Genomic DNA, 20,806 nt, shown 5'->3' on the forward strand with positions numbered 1-20,806 from the left:
GCCTTTAGTGTTTGCAGTTCTCAAGCACTGTCCAACAGGAGGAAAAAGCACTATATAAGAATTAATATTTACTTTTTCATCATACTTTATTTTTTTTAATTTTTTTTTTAAAGCCCACCTCTGGTGACTGGCAACAACTATTCAATCCTCTAATCAGGACAAGTTGTACCAGATCAGCAAACTGTATTAGGCAAAAATGTCACTGCATAGCTGTAGCCTCACCACTTGAAGAACAGCCTTTCCAGGGGTAGAGAGACAGAAGGACAGAGACCGCTCACTTAAAATGTTGGGCTACATGCTGGGGCCTTGCTGATATGGCGCCCTGGTGAACACTTTTATTTAAAGGATACTGAATTTGAATTATTTAAACTAAGCACAGAAGTTTGTTCTGTCCGCTGGTACATATATCTGTGCATTGTCCATTGCTCTGCGCGCTCACCCTAGTCCCTGTAATCCCCAGCAGAAAAGTTTGACTTTCAGAAAAAGTCAAACTTTCAATCAGGGAGAATCAGGAAGAGGAAGGGCTTCTGGTGTCTATCCATTCCACTCACACCCCTCTCATGCCCCTTCCACTCCAGTCTCTTCCCCACTAAGCTTGATCCTAAGTGTTCTGAGCATTTTGACACTTAAACGCGGACTCTGGAAGCTCTTCAGGGGTCACCGCCATTATCAATATGGAGGTCACTGGAATTGGGAAAGGAGTGGTACACCTGTATAACCTCGAAAAAACAATTTTTGCACTTGTTTGAACCAGATGTATGTAATGCAAATCTATGCACTTTTCACTATGATGATTACATGCTGGTAATAAATAATGTATGATAGTGTCGGATATCTACTGTACACGTCTGCTTGTTCATGTATATTGGTTTTGCTGCCTGTTTACGGAATAAGTGGCTAGTGATTTACAAATTTATGTTGGGAGTATATAAATTTATGGCACACAGTTTTAATCTCTTTAAAGTGCGCTATAACATTTGTGATTCAGTTTACAATTTAAAGAGACTCCGTAACAAAAATTGCATCCTGTTTTTATCATCCTACAAGTTCAAAAAGCTATTCTAATGTGTTCTGGCTTACTGCAGCACTTTATACTATCACTGTCTCTGTAATAAATCAATGTATCTTTCCCCTGTCAGACTTGTCGGCCTGTGTCTGGAAGGCTGCCAAGTTCTTCAGTGTTGTGGTTCTGCTATGAGCTCCCCCTTCCAGGCCCCTCTATGCACACTGCCTGTGTGTTATTTAGGATTAGAGCAGCTTCTCTCTTGTCTCTTATCTTTTACAAGCTGGATAAATCGTCCTCTGAGCTGGCTGGGCTTTCACATACTGAAGAATTACAGACAAGGGCAAAGCTGTTTGCAGGAAGAAACAAGCAGCCTGAAACTTCAGTGCATGAGAACAGGGGGAAAGAAACACACAAATGATCTCTTGAGATTCAAAAGGAAGGCTGTATACAGCCTGCTTGTGTATGGATGTATTTTCTATGTGTGGACATACTGTACATCAACCTACTTCCTGTTTTGGTGGCCATTTTGTTTGTTTATAAACAAACTTTTTAAAACTGTTTTTAACCACTTTTAATGCGGCGAGGAGCGGCGAAATTGTGTCAGAGGGTAATAGGAGATGTCCCCTAACGCACTGGTATGTTTACTTTTGTGCGATTTTAACAATACAGATTCTCTTTAAAGAAATTATTATTTTTTCACTTCTAGGCACCGTCACTACTGCAGCGCTGTTTGGCATATACAGTTGTGCAGTTTGATTCATATATATATATTTTCAGGAGGTTGTTTACTTTTTTTACTTACCATCCAGCATTGTGAGTTGTGTCAGTATTTAGTATCTTCAGTGAGTCCAATATTTTCAGAATTCAAATTGGGTGTGCACATACAGACTGGACGGACTCTATCACGCCTACTGTCTGTAATTATATTGTTTGTGTCCGTGCTTCATTATGCAATTTTTAGATGCATGGTTGGTATCTTTGTAATATATGGAATTTGTACCAGAATCCCCCAGTGTCTTTGTGTTGTCATTTTTAAATGTTTTTATATATTTTTGTTTGCTTTGGTGTATTCAATAAAGTTTTGTATATGGAAGCTGCATTTGGTTCCCATGTATATTTATTTTTCCTCAGGCAGATGATCTTTTCTTGTTGTTTTTTACTGCATTTTTTACTCCTGCTGAGGCACTTATCATGGTGCAATAGTATTGTTTTAGACTCATTTTTTTGGGTTGATCATGATCACTTCAGTTGATAATCTGCCCATGGTAATAATACAGACATGTTGCTTTACACTGGTAGTATCACATTCAGTCCTAAGCATCCCACTATGTTGGTAAGCAGGGGGTGTGGCTAGCATAGGAGCAGGCAATTGTGGGAGGTAGGAATACCTGACTTTGGGTATCATTCATAAAGCATTTCCGCATGCGGAAATGCTTAATACCGGTGACTTTACCGACCACTCAGCATAATCCCCATTCATAAAGGCTCTTTCCGCATGAAAAGCTGACAGGGCGATACATTTCCGCCTTGTGCGGAGTTTTTCTAGATTTATCTAGAAAAAGTTACAAACACGTCCATTCATAAAGATTAGAGCAAGCGGTATCCGGAAGGAAAATACCGCTTGCTCGACAGTAGCGATAGGCGGGCGGATTACATGTAAATGAATGGGACGGACCTCCCAAGCAGCATCAGACAGAGGAGCGCATGGAGGGAATCGGGCAGCTTTTATGTTTCCGCATGTCTTCCGCCACGCTACCGCCAGCTTCCTCCAGAAAACCTCCGCACTTCTACCGCAACAGGCAACTTCTTTATGAATGCCCACCCAGAAGTCTTAATTACCGGTTGCGGAGAAGAACGGTGTTTTCCCGCACTACCGACAGCCTCTTTATGAATGATACCCTTTGTCTCTTATTGTGGGGAGATGGAGTTGGATGGGGCTGCATAAAGCCATTCATTGGTGGTATGAGGAGAAGACAGCCAGTCTGCTGAAAGGGTAAGATTGGGTAGCGGCTGGAGTCTGGAGGTGGTTTTCGGGGGTTGAGGTATTCATCCCTAAATTGGATTGGAAGGGGGGGGTGAAGAGATTTGCACAGACCAGTAACAGTTTTCTACACTTGCATATACTAAGTGATTGTCAGAAAGCACTGAACTCTTTCCAGTTATAACAATCTGTATGATTGGAGTTTGGAGTAGCTCAGTATTTGACTTCAGATACATTATACCGGTAAGCTATTTCAAATAAGTGTACTGTAGTTGTTAATCTTAACAACATGCGGAGCTGATGAATGTATTGCTTATTTCTCAACAAATATGAAATTTCTCTTTAACACTAGTTATTAGATCACATGCTAGGATTTTACTTTGCTTGACTGCATTATTTCTCCCTCAGTCACATGCAAAACATTCAGTCTGGAAAATCATATGATGGAAAGTCAAGTGAGTTTGCAGAAATAGTGTCCTGCCTCCCTCTGTGCAGTTTAGCTTCATAGCATTATAGGCCAAAGATCATTCTGACTCTACCTACCTTTACCATCTGAAATGCAGGACAATGGATGAATAAGTGAATTGTTTGCTTATCCAGCAATGGTCCTTATCCATTGGAGCACATTATTTTTACAATCCTTGTGCTTTATATTTTCTTCACTCTCCCTCCTCCTTCCCGATTTAATAGGAAAATGTACCTTCTACCATCTCCCCACTCCAATTCTTTGTCATGCTTTCCTATGAGGGTCCACAAATTTAGAGGTGAAGTCACCATTCTTTCGTGATTCAGCAGAACACACTGCTCCAGAGTCTGTGCTCCTATTCCCTGGTCACACAGCCAACACTTTCTAACACTAACCTCCCCTTTCCAATGCCTAACACTAACCTCACCTCTCTATTTCCTAACACTATCCTCCACCTCTCTACCTATCACTAACCTCCTCCTCTCCAATACCTTACACTAATCCCCCCCCCCTCACCGATGCTTAACACTAATCCTTTCCTCTCCAATGCCTAATCCCCCCTCTAATGCCTAACACTAACCTCCCCCTCTCCAATGCCTAACACTACCCCCCCTCCAGTGCTTAACACTAACCTCCCCCTCTCCAGTGCCTAACACTAACCTCCCCCTCTCCAGTGCCTAACACTAACCTCCCCCTCTCTAGTGCCTAACACTAACCTCCACTTCTTCTCTACCTATCACTAACCTCCTCCTCTCCAATACCTAACACTAATCCCCCCTCACTGATGCTACACTAATCCTCTCCTCTCCAATTTTTCAAATATCTTACAGCTTTATTTTATGTTGAGAAATGTATAGTAGATTTAAATGTAATTGTCTCTGCTCAATGACACAGTGTTTCAAGTGTCCAAGAGCTAAATTATATGAATTATTGCGAATCAGTTCCGCTTGGTGCCATCGTAGCAGCAATGCTATGCTGCGCGCCCCGCTTAACGGTAATTTGGGGCTCTGGCGGCTGCCAGACCCCGAATTACATCCCCTCCAAGTTGCGATACCTTGGAGGTGGAATAGTATTTAACGCCGCCGGGAAGTTTAGCAGCAGCAGGGAGAGACACCATTCGGCTTACCCTGCGCCAAACTGGCCGGCGCCGAGATGACATGTGTTTGAATTATTGACCTTTTTTATCTGTTCCATGCCCTCAGGATTTGTTCTCTGCCAAGTAATAATTTAATGGTGATTATTCCATTGTCCAACTAGGACCCAACTGGAGAAAAACTGTCACTGCATACCTGAATGTTTAATTCTTTCAGGTGGAAAAAGAAAAAAAAGGAGCGCAGCCTAGTTATTCATATGCTTAGCACTGTACATACACATCTATCTCACCATATTGCGCTATATCAAGTCCACCCCTAGTGGAGGGGTGTTACCCCCTTTTTTCCTCATCTACGGAGAGCTACTTCTTAATCCTGAGTGGGGTCAGGTCTAATCTCCCCATGTGCCTACACAGTGGTTGCCTTTGAGGTAACCGTGTGAGTACAGCTTATTATTTATTTATTTTATTTATTTATTTGTTGTATTTATAAAGCGCCAACATATTACGCAGCGCTGGACATTAATTTAGGTATTATTCTATCATACTTCATTTCAACTACCAGTACATTTTACACTATATTTGGCTCTTGGTGTCCCTACTCTGTGTACATCCATTGTTTATCATCTGAGGATTTGTAGGGCTGTTACAGTTTATGTGCCTGTAATAAACAAAAAAACTGTGACAGACACACAGTACAGTCAGGTGCCAATTCTGATGTTTGTGACTAATACTGTTCACTGTGTATTTCCTTTTCATTTTCAGGGAGTAAAATGTAACTTCTCAATGCTGAGAGTGCCATGGTTGAATGAGACCAAGATCTTGCATCGATTGTGTTCCAACGAAGGTCTGTATTTTTTGTCTTGTTATAAATGTAACATACTAGGTCTCCTATAAACCAGTCATGTGCGTACAATTCTAATATACAAGGTTCCACTGACATGGAATTGAGCCAGTAACCACATTGTCCATATTGCTTTACCTATTTTTTTTCTTTATTCTTGTCTGTCATTCATTCTTTGTATGTTTTACAACAGATGTGGCAGAAGCATCACCATCCCCGAATCAGGCTGTAGAGTCGTCAGTAACCGAGGTATGCTAGATATGACTTCCCTCTTCTGATAGGCAGGAACCACATTTGGGGCTTTTTCTGAGGACAATTCCTTTTGTATTTAGTGTGCGTTTTATCACCCATCATTGCAGACTATGGGGTAGATTCATAAAATGCCGGAAATCCTGCGGTGCACACATAGTACACAGCAGTATTATTGTCACTTCCGCCTGCAGCAACGCAAGTTACGCCAGTAGCGAGACTCACGGTACGAGAGTAGCGCGATCATTGCTACTACAACCCGCGTTACTAATGAGCTTATCATTAGTAACGCGTTACCATAGCAGCAGTCTTGCTACTCTAGTACCACAAGTCGCGCTATTTGCGGTGCTGCAGGCGGAAGTGATTGTAATACTGCCATGTGATATCTGATGAATCTACCCCATGGGAGTTGCGCATGTTGTGCGATTTTTAATGCTGCAGGGACTTTTTAAGTGCATGGAAATCGCAAATGAAAAATCACCCAAGTGCCTGCATCTCATTAAAGGAATACTATCGATTCACATATTTTTTTCAATTGACACAGGAATTGTTTGGGAAGTGCTGCTAAGTACTAGTGTATACATTTTTGTAGCAACTTCTTTGTTTACTGTTAGCAAAATACTTTCAAACTTTACTGACACCAAAACTGACGGCTGACTGAGCCATGAGGAGAGGGGAAATTCCCCTCACACTTGATCAGTTAACTCTATGTGTAGCTCTGTGTGTGACAGAGAAGAGAGCTCCCAAAAGCTGCAGCTCCTGTGTCCTGTGTTTCTGACTGACCTGTCTGAAGAGAGCAGAGGAAATGTAACTAATTGTCACAGCTTTTCATACTGTTTTTGCTTTCAGAGTTTGATATGTTTGATATTTGCTTTCTGTAGTCTGATTTGCAACTCTGGCTGTGCAGTGAAGCAGACACCTATTTTGCAATTGATTTGTCCCAATATAGCTAAATCCTACCCTCAATAAATTACAGTTTTTGCCTCTGATATTTAACATGAAAAGTAGGAAAATGTTTACACAGCTACTTAGACATTATTTGTACATTGTCATTTTAGAACACTTGGGTATCGATAGTATTCCTTTAAAGAGTAACTGTTAGCCCCCAAAGTGAAATTTAAATCTCTATAGCAATGTTTTATTTAGTATTTCAGTGAGCCAAAAAGCCAATGCAGAACTTAAAAATCAATGTAATTTTTATACTATGTAGCCTTTTGGACAAGCTCCGGACGCAAAGCCGCATATCAGATACTGCTTCAGCATGCAGAGCATGCCTATGTCTGCCCGACCCCACTCTCCCCCAGGTGCCGATCTATTCTCACATCAAACAGCTGACCGCTCTGACACGGAGAGAGTGGGGTCGGGCAGACATAGGCATGCTCTGCATGCTGAAGCAGTATCTGATATGCGGCTTTGCGTCCGGAGCTTGTCCAAAAGGCTACATAGTATAAAAATTACATTGATTTTTAAGTTCTGCATTGGCTTTTTGGCTCACTGAAATACTAAATAAAACATTGCTATAGAGATTTAAATTTCACTTTGGGGGCTAACAGTTACTCTTTAAGAATCATTTGTGCGATTTGGGGATTCATGCGATTTTTGGCGGTGCCTGCTTCAGACTCGGTGTTCTCCTCAGAATTTTTTTCCAGCTGGGTGGCATGAAAAAGTAGCCGGGTGACATGAAAAAGTAGACGGGTGGGGCGAGATGAGAGAATACAGGGCCGGTGCTTCTCTGCACATCTCTGCTGACAGCAGAGGAGGAAGTGAGCAAATGACAGCCGGGTGCTCACCAAAACTAGCCAGGTGGAGCATCCGGCTAAAAGAGCCTGGGGAGAACACTGCTAGTGCAAAATATGTGACCCTCTGTATAACAGCCAAAGCCAGTAATGTAAAAATTATATGTATAAACAGTTGTCAAAGTGAATACAGAAGTTTACTCACAATGCAAACTGTTTTGAAAATGTTTAAGAGGAACCCAAAGTGTGAGGTTTTTGGAAGCTGCCATATTTATTTCCTTTTAAACAATACCAGTTGCCTGGCAGTCCTGCTGATCTTTCTGGTCACTAGGGTTAAATCCCTCACCTCACACAAGCAATGTAGCTAATCTTGTCAGATTTGTCACAGACATTTGATCTGCATGCTTGTTCAGGGTCTATGGCTTAAAATTATTGAGGCAGAGGATCAGCCGGATAGCCAGGCATTGTGCTTTGTTTAAAAGGAAATAAACATGTCAGCCTCCATATGCCTCTCACCTTGGGTTCCCTTTAAGATACATTGGATGCCTCCTACCAATGTTGTCTACAACAGACAGACAGTTTCCTACATGTCATTTTGAGAAGTAGGAAGTTATCCCCAATTCTATTCTTCCCTTTACCACCTATGACAATCTTTTATAAACAGCTCTAAGCACAGCCATATAGATCGTAGATTGTTATGATCAGTATTCGTTTTTCTTTTTCGTATTCCATGTCCATTTGTCTTTCTAGGATGAGCTGCTTGAAACACTGTCATTGTTCAAAGAGTTTGTGACGACCTACGATAAAAAATATCAGAATGATGAAGGTGAGTCTATTTGACCATTAGGAGTTTGATCAAAGTGTGCAGTGATAGTCTGCCACTAGAGTTGGGCAAATAATTTGCCTCAAACGCAAATTTCCATTGATGGAGAAAGAGAAATGTGTGTGGGTCCTTCTGAATTTCCTACTGCGAGTCCCTGAAAGCAGCCGCTGATACAATTACACAGCTATGAAAGTTTGCACAGAACACATTTTTATTTTCGCTCTCCTCTCTGGCAACAGTTTTGTAAATATTGTAAATTATATGTTGTGTCCTGAATGATATGTGGCCAAGCCAATAGTGTATAACCAGTAAATGCAACATAGCCGTATGACTAAATACCAGAAGGATACAGAGTATCAGAGAGCCTTAAAGGGATATGTTATAATAGATGCTGCATGATTAAAACGTAAATGTGCATGGTTCCATATCATGCTGCTTTCAGACAAAGACTACTGTTATTGTAGAATTCTATACTGAAGAGCTGTGAGCTCTTGATCTAGCTGTGGCTGTCTAGTGGACTAGCCTGCGGACAATTGAAGAGGAGTGGAGTGGAACGGTGAACCTTACATAGTTACATAGTTACATAGTTATTTTGGTTGAAAAAAGACATACGTCCATCGAGTTCAACCAGTATAAAGTACAACACCAGCCTGCTCCCTCACATATCCCTGTTGATCCAGAGGAAGGCGAAAAAACCCTTACAAGGCATGGTCCAATTAGCCCCTAAAGGGAAAAATTCCTTCCCGACTCCAGATGGCAATCAGATAAAATCCCTGGATCAACATCATTAGGCATTACCTAGTAATTGTAGCCATGGATGTCTTTCAACGCAAGGAAAGCATCTAAGCCCCCTTTAAATGCAGGTATAGAGTTTGCCATAACGACTTCCTGTGGCAATGCATTCCACATCTTAATCACTCTTACTGTAAAGAACCCTTTCCTAAATAAATGGCTAAAACGTTTTTCCTCCATGCGCAGATCATGTCCTCTAGTCCTTTGAGAAGGCCTAGGGACAAAAAGCTCATCCGCCAAGGTATTATATTGCCCTCTGATGTATTTATACATGTTAATTAGATCCCCTCTAAGGCGTCTTTTCTCTAGACTAAATAAACCCAGTTTATCTAACCTTTCTCGATAAGTGAGACCTTCCATCCCACGCATCAATTTTGTTGCTCGTCTCTGCACCTGCTCTAAAACTGCAATATCTTTTTTGTAATGTGGTGCCCAGAACTGAATTCCATATTCCAGATGTGGCCTTACTAGAGAGTTAAACAGGGGCAATATTATGCTAGCATCTCGAGTTTTTATTTCCCTTTTAATGCATCCCAAAATTTTGTTAGCTTTAGCTGCAGCTGCTTGGCATTGAGTACGATTATTTAACTTGTTGTCAATGAGTACTCCTAAGTCCTTCTCCAAGTTTGATGTCCCCAACTGTATCCCATTTATTTTGTATGGTGCTAGACCATTAGTACGTCCAAAATGCATGACCTTACATTTGTCAACATTGAATTTCATCTGCCATGTATGTGCCCATATAGCCATCCTATCCAGATCCTGTTGCAATATGACACTATCTTCCTGAGAGTTAATGATTCTGCACAATTTTGTATCATCTGCAAAAATAGCAACATTGCTCACTACTGCATCTACTAGGTCATTAATAAATAAATTGAAGAGCACTGGACCCAGAACAGACCCCTGTGGGACCCCACTGCTAACAGTCTCCCATTTTGAGTACGATCCATTGACCACAACTCTTTGTTTTCTGTCCATTAGCCAGTTCCCTATCCATGAACACAGACTCTTCCCCAGTCCTTGCATCCTCAACTTTTGCACCAGACTTTTGTGGGGAACAGTGTCGAAGGCCTTTGCAAAGTCCAAGTATATCACATCTACAGCATTCCCAATATCCATATTAGCATTCACTACCTCATAAAAGCTGAGCATGTTAGTCAAACAGGACCTGTCTTTAGTAAACCCATGTTGATGCTGAGAAATAAGATTATTTTCTACTATGAAGTCATGTATAGTATCTCTTAGTAACCCCTCAAATAGTTTGCATACAACTGATGTTAAACTTACAGGTCTATAATTTCCTGGATCAGATTTTTTGCCCTTCTTAAATAATGGGAAAACGTGGGCTGTACGCCAATCCACTGGGACTCTGCCAGTTGCAAGAGAGTCACAAAAGATAAGATAAAGGGGTTTATCTATAACTGAACTTAATTCCCTTAGGACCCGAGGATGCATGCCATCCGGGCCAGGTGCCTTGTCTATTTTTAATTTATTTAGTCTTGCCTTCACTTCTTCCTGCGTTAAGTATTTAATATTACAGTTAGAAGATTGAGACTCTTCCGCCTCTGTAGTTTGCAACAGTGCTGTTTCTTTTGTGAAGACAGAAGCAAAGAAAGCATTTAATAACTCTGCCTTACCTTGGTCATCCACCATTGAGTTCCCATCCTCATCCTTTAGGAGTCCTATACAGTCAACCTTTCTTTTTTTAGAGTTAATGTACTTGTAAAACTTTTTTGGGTTAGATTTGATATCCTTAGCGATTTGTTTTTCAGCTTCAATCTTTGCCTGCCTAATTTCTTTTTTACAATTTTTATTGCACTCCTTATAATTGCTTAGTGCAGCCTCGGTCCCCTCCTGTTTTAAGACCTTATAGGCATTCTTTTTCCTCTTCATTTTATCTTTAACCTTTCTATTCATCCATAGAGGCCTTTTTTTATTCCTAGACATTTTGTTTCCATATGGGATATACATACTACAGTATTGATTGAGTATAAGTTTAAAAGCTTGCCATTTCCCTTCAGTGTCTTAGCTATCCAGTCATGGCTTTCATCCATCCATGTCTCGGTTATTCCCACAATGGCATAGCCTTTGTCATTCAGAATGAACTCTAGTTCGTCTATTTTATTTGCAAGGCTCCGAGCATTGGTTACCATGCACTTTATATTTTTACCACCACATTTACCAATTTTGTTTACATGAAATGGGCTACTTGAATTTTTACCAACCTCCTTAATCTTTACACTGTCCCCACCCCCCTCTCCACCCTCCATAATGATAGGTTCCCACTGTCTTTTTACCTCATCTTGTCTACGTATTGAGACTTTATCCTCCCGCCTCCCCCCAGATCCTAGTTTAAAATCTCCTCCAACCGTTTAGCCATCTTCTCCCCCAATGCAGCTTAACTACTTCAGATCGTGGGGCACTGCAAGTATAACAAACTGTCGCATGTATTTGGGAGAATGATGCTTGAGTGACATTGCTCCAACTAACAGCATATTGACTTGCATCCCTTTACCCAGACTAACGCTTGCTTGCTATTGCCAAGAAAACACAGGACCTATCCCCATTAGGGGGAGGCAGCTGCTGTATGCATGGTGCAAGGCGGTGTGTGAGTTGTGGGTGGGCTGGGCTTGCATGCATGGGGCAGAGGGTCATTGGACGGACCCCATGCACACAGGCCCAGAGTATTGAACTAGGGGACAAGTGGGTTGGCTCCTTGGTTTTTATGTTTTGATTTCTGCGCAGAAATAGGTTTTTAATTCTGTCTGTGGTATTGGTCGTGTAAGGTGTATACCGGCAGCTTTCTATGTTCAATAAAGAATCATTTATACAACTGAAAGGTACTAGGTGTTTATGGCCAACTTTGTGTGAAAAAATCTTGAGGCCTCTTGCACACTGCAAGCGATTCAGATTCAGATTCCGCTTTTTAATCAGTTTTTACATCCGATTCAGATTCCGATTTGCAGTGTGCAGGGAGCAAACTGCAAATCGGAATCTGAATCGGATGTAAAAACTGATTAAAAAGCGGAATCTGAATCGGAATCACTTGCAGTGTGCAAGAGGCCTAATAGTGACTAAGCCTGCCTGCCCCGAATGACAGATTTTGCCATATCGGGCGACAATTGTCACAAAAAATGTATATGAACAACACCAGCAAAAAAAGGAACTGATGTTGGGCATTTTCCCAATCCATTTCAGTGTTCTCCCCAGAATTTTTTTCCAGCCGGGTGGCATGAAAAATCAGCCGGGTGGGGATGGTCATGCTGATTGCCACTAGGTGGGTTATCGACAACGCCCCCCCCCCCCCCCCCCCCATAAAATTGACAGGCTAGGTTCCGTACTGGAATCTCTTAAAGGGATACTTAATTGAAGAAAAATTAGGCTAGTTATTTACCTGGGGCTTCTTCTAGCCCCTTAAAGTCCTCCAGCTGCCCTCATCGCCATTCCACGCTGCTCTCTTCCTTAGCCTCGCACCAACGTGATCATGCTGCCGTGGCCAGGAGCACTTTGCCTATGCACAGTAGCAATTTTTCGTTACCCCGAAGTGCAGAACACTGCCGGTCACGGGAATGTGATGATGGAGGAGGCGAATGACACGTGGTGGCCATGCATGCAGCATTCAAAGGGGAATCACAGAGGTACAAAGCAGCAGCGCGGAATGACTGCAAGGCATTAGAACAATTTAAGAGGCTGGAAGAAGCCCCAGGTAAGTAGCTGGCCATTTTCTTTTAACAGGTAAAGTGTCTTTAAAGTTCTAACTACCCTTCTGCTGATTTGACAATGAAACTAGCAGCTTTTCCTATATACATGGGTGGTCCCAGTATGGAAAAGAGGATTTCTGGGCCATAGCATGATATTGATAAGCAGGCAGCTTATCCATATCATGCTATGGCACCAGATATCCCCTCTTACACCACCCATGTATATAGGAAACATGGGAAAAAAATCTTAGTAGTTTCATTTTCAAACCTGGCTGCTGGTTGTAACAACACTCAGTTACAAGGGATATTGCTGGCTATGTGGCTGTCAAGGGGCCAGGGTGCCTCACTAATCACTTTGTGTCTGCCTGCCTTTGTCCGTGGCTGTCAGTAGAGCGTCTCACTCTCCCCCCTCAGACCAGTCTAGTCTGGCAAGAATCAGAGACCAGGGGACACAGTCACAGGGCAGGATAATCAGGGGGTGAAAGGGTTAAGCATCTTGAAGTTCTAGCTGGCGGGAGGGTCTGCATTAGATAGTGAAACTCACTAACACAACACACAGCGGCTGGCAGAAGGATGAATACAGCGAGAGGAGGAGGAGAGCGTCTGGCTAAACATTCCACAGCCTAGTACTGAGCCGCGCTTCCTCTCCGATCTCCTGCTCAGCTAAGCTGCGTGTGACGTCACCTGGATTCCCCGCCCCTCCATACAACTGCCGGGAGCTGAGGAGGAGGGCGGAGGCATCGTCCCTGAGTGACAGCGGCTGGCTGCAATGATACAGCCGCCGCTGCTCTCTAATGAGCGACACAGAACGGGACAATTTTTCACCCCGGCGCTCAGAGGAGATCAGCCGGGCGCTCGGAGGAGATCAGCCGGGCGGCGCGCCTTGGTAAATGGCCCTGGGGAGAACACTGCATTTGGTGGATCAACTCAAAGGACTGTTGGGCAGACATCATTCAGTTGGATAGGGGTGTATATTGTCCTTCATTGTTCTACAGTGTTTCTCAACATTTTATTGGTATGTACCTCTTTGAAAACCCTGTACTCACCAAGTACCCCCTAGCATAGTAAACATTATCACAAGTACCCCTTGACAAATATATATTAAATCGTAGTACATGATAATTGGTTCCTAAACCATTTCCAATCATTTACTATTGCTTTTAATTAGCTAAAATACTCATTTGGCTTTGTTTAAATAAGACAGGGACGTCAGACAGTTCATAGATAGTTCTATCTGATGGATATGGTCATGCGCTGTACAGCTGTGCCTTCTGACACCACTCCGATGTATGCATTTTTGTACGGAGCTCAGCATGCTCCCATTCATTAGATTTGAATTAGGTCAGCGCTGCAATGGAGAGCAACACCGATGCCATACATTTCTGTAACACACACAGCCACCTGTGTTGTAGAGCTATGTGAGACAGTTGAATAGCTGTTCTGTTGGATTTTCTTGAAGGGAAGAGAGAGAGAAAAAATTGCACATAATGAAAAGCCTCACCAGGGTTCACCTGGTAGATGTAGCTGGTCACTCAGTACAGGGTAACCAGTAGTGTAGCAGGCGTCCTACTCAGCCAAGGACTGGGTATGTTGGGGAGGCTCTGATACATGCAGATGAAATGATCCTGCATTAGAGAGAGACCCAATTGAACCTGGCTTCCTGAAGCTGCACAGCCAAGACTACTTATTATCTATTGCAACTTTATGCAGCAATATCTCCCAGGTATGCAGAGAAGAGTTAAAGAGGTGCAGAGGAGAGATAAAGTATAATATGGCGGAGAAGAGATACAGTAAAGGAGTCTTCAGGTCAGCTTTAGGCCACACTGCCAAAAACAATTCCTGTGTTAGTATGTGGTAATCGCTGTCTGGCAACAGGCCAAGCAGGAAGTGCCATTCACTTCCTGTTGGTGAATCGATGATGTGCGCTGAAGCGGGTTGCTGAAATACACTTCCACGCATGTTCGACGCTTAAAACTGCGGCGGTACATCGCCATAGACTTACATGTGTTCCAGTCACTGCAGAGTAACGTAGGTATGCGCTCGTATTAGATAGGGTACGGTTGGCACAGCGCACCACAGGCAATGTGAACTCTCCCATAGACCTTCATTGCCCTAGCGGTAGGCTGCGGTAAAATGCCGTACTGCGCCAAGTGTGAAAGGGCCCTCAAAGACCTCTCAGTGTAGTGAAATTTACCTTGTTTTATGTGCATACAAAGTACAGGGAAAATTAGTACAAAACTGCCTTATTATGTCTTATTAGAGGCTCTGAGACGACTACGTATATTCCATGGAAATCTAAAGAAAGCCAAGGAGATCCAGGAGAAGGACCAGGGCAGTGCTGAGTATGGCATCACCAGGTTTAGTGATCTCACAGGTAAGGTGTGTGTGTGTGTGTGTGTGTGCGTGCGTGCGTGCGTGCGTGTGTACAACCTGCATGTATAACATTGGAGTTACATACAATACACAGAACACACCGGTATCAGTTGCACAATATCTGCAAAAGCAGTTTTTGTTGACTGTATACAGTAGATATAAACTGTGGAGATTTAGCAACATCCTCACAGAAAGGTACAGACTGCGTAACCCCAGAGGGAAGGAAATATAAGAGGTTTCCAAAGCTTTTATCTCTGTGTTAACTTCCATCAACTGAGATCATGCATTAGCCAACATTTCAGTGTATATAAGCTTATCTTGTATGGTTCTGCTAGTCATGTTTGTCATGTTTGTCACTGTGCACTTGCTTATTTTCTGCTCCCTGAGGGCCCTTTTCCACTTGCAATCGCTAGCGTTTGAGCTTCAGCAAGTTGCAATTTTTTTTTCGTCGATTGCGATTTTGCTATGCAATGCACTGCATAGCAAAATTGTGGTAAAAATTGCTTCAAGCCGCGATCGCACTTTAGTAAAGATCGAATCCTATTTTATTTAGCAAAATCTAGCGATTTAAAAATCGCAAGCGATTTGTGATTCCGCATCGCAATCGCCACAAGTGGAAAAGGCCCTAAAGGGCCCATTCACACTAGGGGCTTGATTCACAAAAGCGTGCTAAGTGTTAGCACGCCAGTGAAAAGCCCCTTAGCACGTGCAAACTGCCTCTTCACTCGCTAATATGCGTGTAACAGTTTGTGCGCGTAATCTTTAGAATTGCTCGCGTAAAGTTTTTCGCACAGCGCTTCGCTACAAAATCAGCCACTTTGCGTGCTAAGTAGCATGATAAGCATACTTTGCACGCGAAGCGGGTGATTTTGCACGCGAACGGAACGTATGGCGTTACGCCGTACGCACGCTAAAATAGCACGCAAACAGCATCAGCTTTGCAGTGCAAACTACTTAGCACTCTAGTTTGCATGTGCAAAGCTTTTAGGCGTAATAACTGAGTTATCACGCTTTTGTGAATCAAGCCCTAGAAGCACTTTTCTGAGCATTTTGCAATTGATTAGCGTTTTTTAAAAATCGCTCCCATTCACGTTCTTTAAAATCTTGGAAAATCGTCGCCATTTTTACAGCGATTTTTATAAAAGTGAATGGGAGCGATTTAAAAAAAACACTAATCAATTGCAAAATGCTCCGAAAAGCTCTTCTAGTGTGAATGGGCCCTTACATGCTACATGCGATTCCAATTTTCGAGTTTGATGGAGTTTTACATGCGATTCGGATTTTTGATGCGGTTAAAAAATGTCCTGCATGCTGCGTTTTTTCTGTGTTTTTCTTCCTGTGTTGCTAGCATCCAGTGAAAATTGGAATTGCGATTTCCAGCGTAGCAGAAGCCTCGGGGCTCTTTTACACTACATGAAATTCTGATTTCTGATTTTGATAAGATTTTACATGCAATTTCCAGTTTTTGATGCGATTGTGTTTTTGTGTGTTTTTCTTCCTGTGTTGCTAGCATCCAGTGAAAATTGGAATCGTATTGCGATTTTCAGTGTAAAAGAAGCCTAGGTTATGAATATGTTTTTGTACTATAAAGCTTCTCATAGGGCACAGGTCTAAAAACACCATCTAATAATCAGTGTTATAATGTTTTTTTTTTTTGTAAAATTAGCTTTTTGAAGTCTAGTCCTGTCCTGAAAATGTGACCACATCCAGAAGCTGCTGTGAGAGTCCAGACTCTATAGCGCAGGTGACTCAAGGTGCGCTGGCTGAATTTGGCTCACCTCGCCACTTTGTGGCCCACGGGAGCTTCAAATGTGCATGATTGTCCCAAGTGAGGTCTATGCTAATTTAAAGTGCACATAAACTACATCTACCACAATGTACTTTGATTTTGTAAGTGTAGTGTGTCTTGTTTAAAGTTTCACAGCCGGGTTTTCAACAAATAACAATTATAAATATTAATATTCGTTTTCATTAATGAAGGGAAAAATTGTCGATGAAGGGAGACAATTTATTTAAAGCTGGGAAAGCAAGTATAACGGTTACTAAACAATCGGGCCTACGACTTGAGTTTGATAGCCCCTCCCCTATAGCCTTTTGAGGTATTTGAGTTGCATCATTTCCACTAAGACAGGCAAAGGTCAGTGGTACTGCGCATGCTGAGTTCAATCTTTAGAGATCAAACCGTGGCCACAGTAAGCAAACAACATGAAGGGCATTTAGATTTTTTGTATATCAAACTTGATTCTTTTTTTACAAAAATTTAAATCCTTCACACTTTTTTTGTCAAAATCTTTTTTATTAAATACCGTATATACTCGCATATAAGCCGACCCCCCCCCCAACTTTTACCTAAAAAAACAAGGAAAAATGATTGACCCCCATATAAGCCGGGGGTAGAAAATGCTGAATTGGTGCAGGCCGCGTGATCGCCCCAGTGTGTCCCAGTATAGCTAGTATAGTGCCTAGTATGGGTAGGTAGTGCCCCAGTATAGCTAGTAAAGTGCACAGTATAGCTAGTATAGTGCCCAGTAAAGCTAGTATAGTGCCCAGTATGGGTAGGTAGTGCCCCAGTATAGCTAGTATAGTGCCCAGTATAGCCAGTATAGTGCCCAGTATAGCCAGTATAGTGCCCAGTATAGCCAGTATAGTGCCCTGTATAGCTAGTATAGTGCCCAGTGTAGCCAGTATAGTGCCCAGTGTAGCCAGTATAGTGCCCAGTGTAGCCAGTATAGTGCCCAGTATAGCTAGTATAGTGCCCAGTATAGCTAGTATAGTGCCCAGTATTGGTAGGTAGTGCCCCAGTATAGCTAGTAAAGTGCCCAGTATAGCTAGTAAAGTGCCCCAGTATAGCTAGTATAGTGCCCCAGTATCAGTAGGTAGTGCCCCAGTATAGCTAGTATAGTGCCCAGTATAGCTAGTATAGTGCCCAGTATAGCCCCCCCTCCTCTTCCTCCCCCCACGGCTGTCGCTGCTATTACCTGTTCAGCCAGCGGCCGCTTCCTCTAATCCGGGTTCCCCTCTCCATCATGCGTATAAGTGTATCACAGTAGCGCGCCCGGTGCTGCTGCTGTGACGAGGCAGGAAACAGCGTGGCCTCCTGTAGCGGCGATGTGTATCGCCGTTACCAGGGGATACAGGTAATAGCAGCAGCGGCGCCCGCGGGGGGGGGGGGGAGATGCGGACCACCACCCATCACCACCCAAGACTCGCATACAAGCCGACCCCCCAACTCTTGGCCCCCTTTTGGGGGGTAAAAAATTCGGCTTGTATGCGAGTATATACGGTACTTCACCTTACCATATTAATATTAACAATTTTTACTGGGTAAAAATAGTTGACAAGAAATTCAAAAGGCTTAATTACCCCGCTAGTCCCTCCTCTGCACTGGCTCACTTGCCAATTTAATGGGATGGTGTTGGGTTTCTGAGAAAATGAGACTGAGATAAACAGGAAGTCATTTATCCAGCTATACAGTATATCAGCATTTTGTGTCTGGTGCAACTTTCATCTAAAAATATCTTAGGAAATCTAAAGGAGACTAGGCAAGTACTTGTTTGAAGCTTTTTTTTTTTTATGTTTCGCTTATGTATTTAGCTCAAAACAGAGCAGAGTTCCTGGTCCTTTTGATGGGGCAAGCCACTCGTTCAGTCCTATAACCTTCAATGATTAGGTAGTGTGGATGATACAGTCACAGTTCCGTAGCTCAGTGCGGACAGCACTGGAACATGTACTGTACATCTTGTTCAATGACTACCCATGCTTCCCTGAAAATAACAGTGTCTTACGTTATTTTTTGCACCAAAAGATGTGCCAGGGCTTATTTTTAGGGGATGTCTTATATTTTGTGTGAACACACAAGTTCCTGTGCTGTGTGTCCTCCTGCCTTCCCAACTGTGCCAACTCTTCCTATGCTGGATCCACCTCTCGTGTGCCTGTGTCCCCTTGTACCTTTAGTGTCCTCCCGGTGTCCCCCGTCCCCGTGTCCTCCTCTATCCCCTGACCTCTTGTGTCCTGTGTCCCCTATGTTCTCCATGTTCTCCTGATACTTTTTCCCCTTGCTGCCGCTAGGGCTTACTTTCAGGGTAGTGCTAATATTTCAAGCATGCCTGAAATTCCTGCTAGGGCTTATTTTTTGGGGATGTCTTAATTTCGGGGAAACAGGGTAGCAATCGACTCTAGGATTGTGGTATCGTCGTCATCAGCGTGACTATCCTCAATGCTTCCACATAGACACAAAAGTAGGCGGGACGCCCGTATCTCAGTAAGGTGAGAAAAAGAGGGGCAGACAAATAGTGCACACTGCACCTAGAGTTGGTCACGTTCAATAATCGGATGCACTCATTATATATGTTACGGCCAGAACCCGAAGTCTGGCCACTTTGGGTTCTGGCTAGTCAGAATGCGAAGTAGCCGGCTGATCTGGCCAGTGTGCAAAATGCATTTCGGACTTTGGCCAGCCAGAACGTGCGCGCTGCCTCCCTCTGCCTCTCTGGTCCCCCTGATCGGCGGTCAGAGTAACGCAGGCAGCCTCCAGAAAAGCCCCAGCCCAGCAAAGCACCCCCAGCCTAAAAGGCACCCAGCAAAGCCCAGCCATGCAAATCCGCCCCACCCCCTTCCAGCCATGCAGAGCCCACCAGAAAAGAACCCCAGCCATGCATAGTGCCCAGCAAAGCACCCCAGCTATGCAAAGTGCCCAGCAAAGACCCCCCCGGCCATGCAAAGCCGCCCTCCCCCCGCCAGACCATGCAAAGCGCCCAGCAAAGCACCCCCAGCCATAAAAAGCACCCAGAAAAGCCCCCCAGCCATGCATCCCCCCTCATCTGTGACTAATCACCACTGTAATTTGATCTCTCCCCTGTGTCACCTGACTGCCACAGCAGAGCAGTTAATTTAAAAGCACAGGATGTTAACAATTTGCTCCCAAGAAAGCAGGATTTGTATCACTTTCAAAGCAGAGAGGAAGTTCCGAGTGCCATTCATGGTGCTGGACAGGACCCAGGATGTTCTGGGATTTGTGCGTTTTGGACTTTGGCCGACTGACTTTTGCCGTTTCTAGAACTGGCCGGCCAATGTCAGAAATACCCAGCATTTTGGACTTTGGCCGACGTCAAATCGGCCGGTTCTAGAAACGGACGGCCATTTCTAGAATTGGCCGATTTCTGGTTTTGGCTGTAACATATACACTAAATTTGGTTTATTGCATTGAAAGAGTTAAAATCCCAACCCAAGGTTTTGTCTATGTGCCTGACAAGGGCACACAGCTGAAAACCTGGGTTGGGAGTTTAAACATACATACAGAAATACACCCGGACCACCTACTCTTGTGTGTATGTGGAAGCATTGAGGAGAGCCACACTGAGGATGCTGATACCACAATCCTGGAACTCATTTAGCTAGACGTACATATTCCAGTGCTGTCCGCATAGAGGTACACAGAATTGTGACTGTATTATCCACACTCCCTAGTCATCAGAGGTGGTAGGATTGAAAGGGGGCTTGCCCCCATCCGAAGCTCCAGGAACTTTGAACTGATTTTTTTCCCTGCTGGGCATTGAGACTGACTGTATTTTCCAGGCTGCTTGTACTTTTGCGCCATTGCCACACACAATGTTTTTAAACACTTTTTTTGTGTCATCTAAAAATTTGCTAGATTATTAAGACACGGATGTATCACATGCTAAAAGACTGACACAGCAGTTTCCTACATGCTGTTTTCTCAGCGCTTTAACATGAGGCTAGTTT

The 20,806-nt window shown here is 43.3% G+C and overlaps 1 protein-coding gene across 1 annotated transcript in view; it reads left to right on the forward strand.

Annotated features, from left to right (window-relative positions):
• CTSF (cathepsin F) overlaps window positions 1-20,806 on the forward strand; it is an 82,913-nt gene that overhangs the window by 4,977 nt on the left and 57,130 nt on the right. Inside the window, exons 3-6 of the mRNA XM_068260526.1 lie at window positions 5,309-5,390; window positions 5,581-5,636; window positions 8,123-8,198; window positions 14,952-15,065. Coding sequence (XP_068116627.1) covers window positions 5,309-5,390; window positions 5,581-5,636; window positions 8,123-8,198; window positions 14,952-15,065 — 328 coding nt within the window. The remainder of the gene's footprint in view (window positions 1-5,308; window positions 5,391-5,580; window positions 5,637-8,122; window positions 8,199-14,951; window positions 15,066-20,806) is intronic.

Source organism: Hyperolius riggenbachi, chromosome 11 (assembly GCF_040937935.1).
Source record: "Hyperolius riggenbachi isolate aHypRig1 chromosome 11, aHypRig1.pri, whole genome shotgun sequence".
NCBI lineage: Eukaryota > Metazoa > Chordata > Amphibia > Anura > Hyperoliidae > Hyperolius > Hyperolius riggenbachi.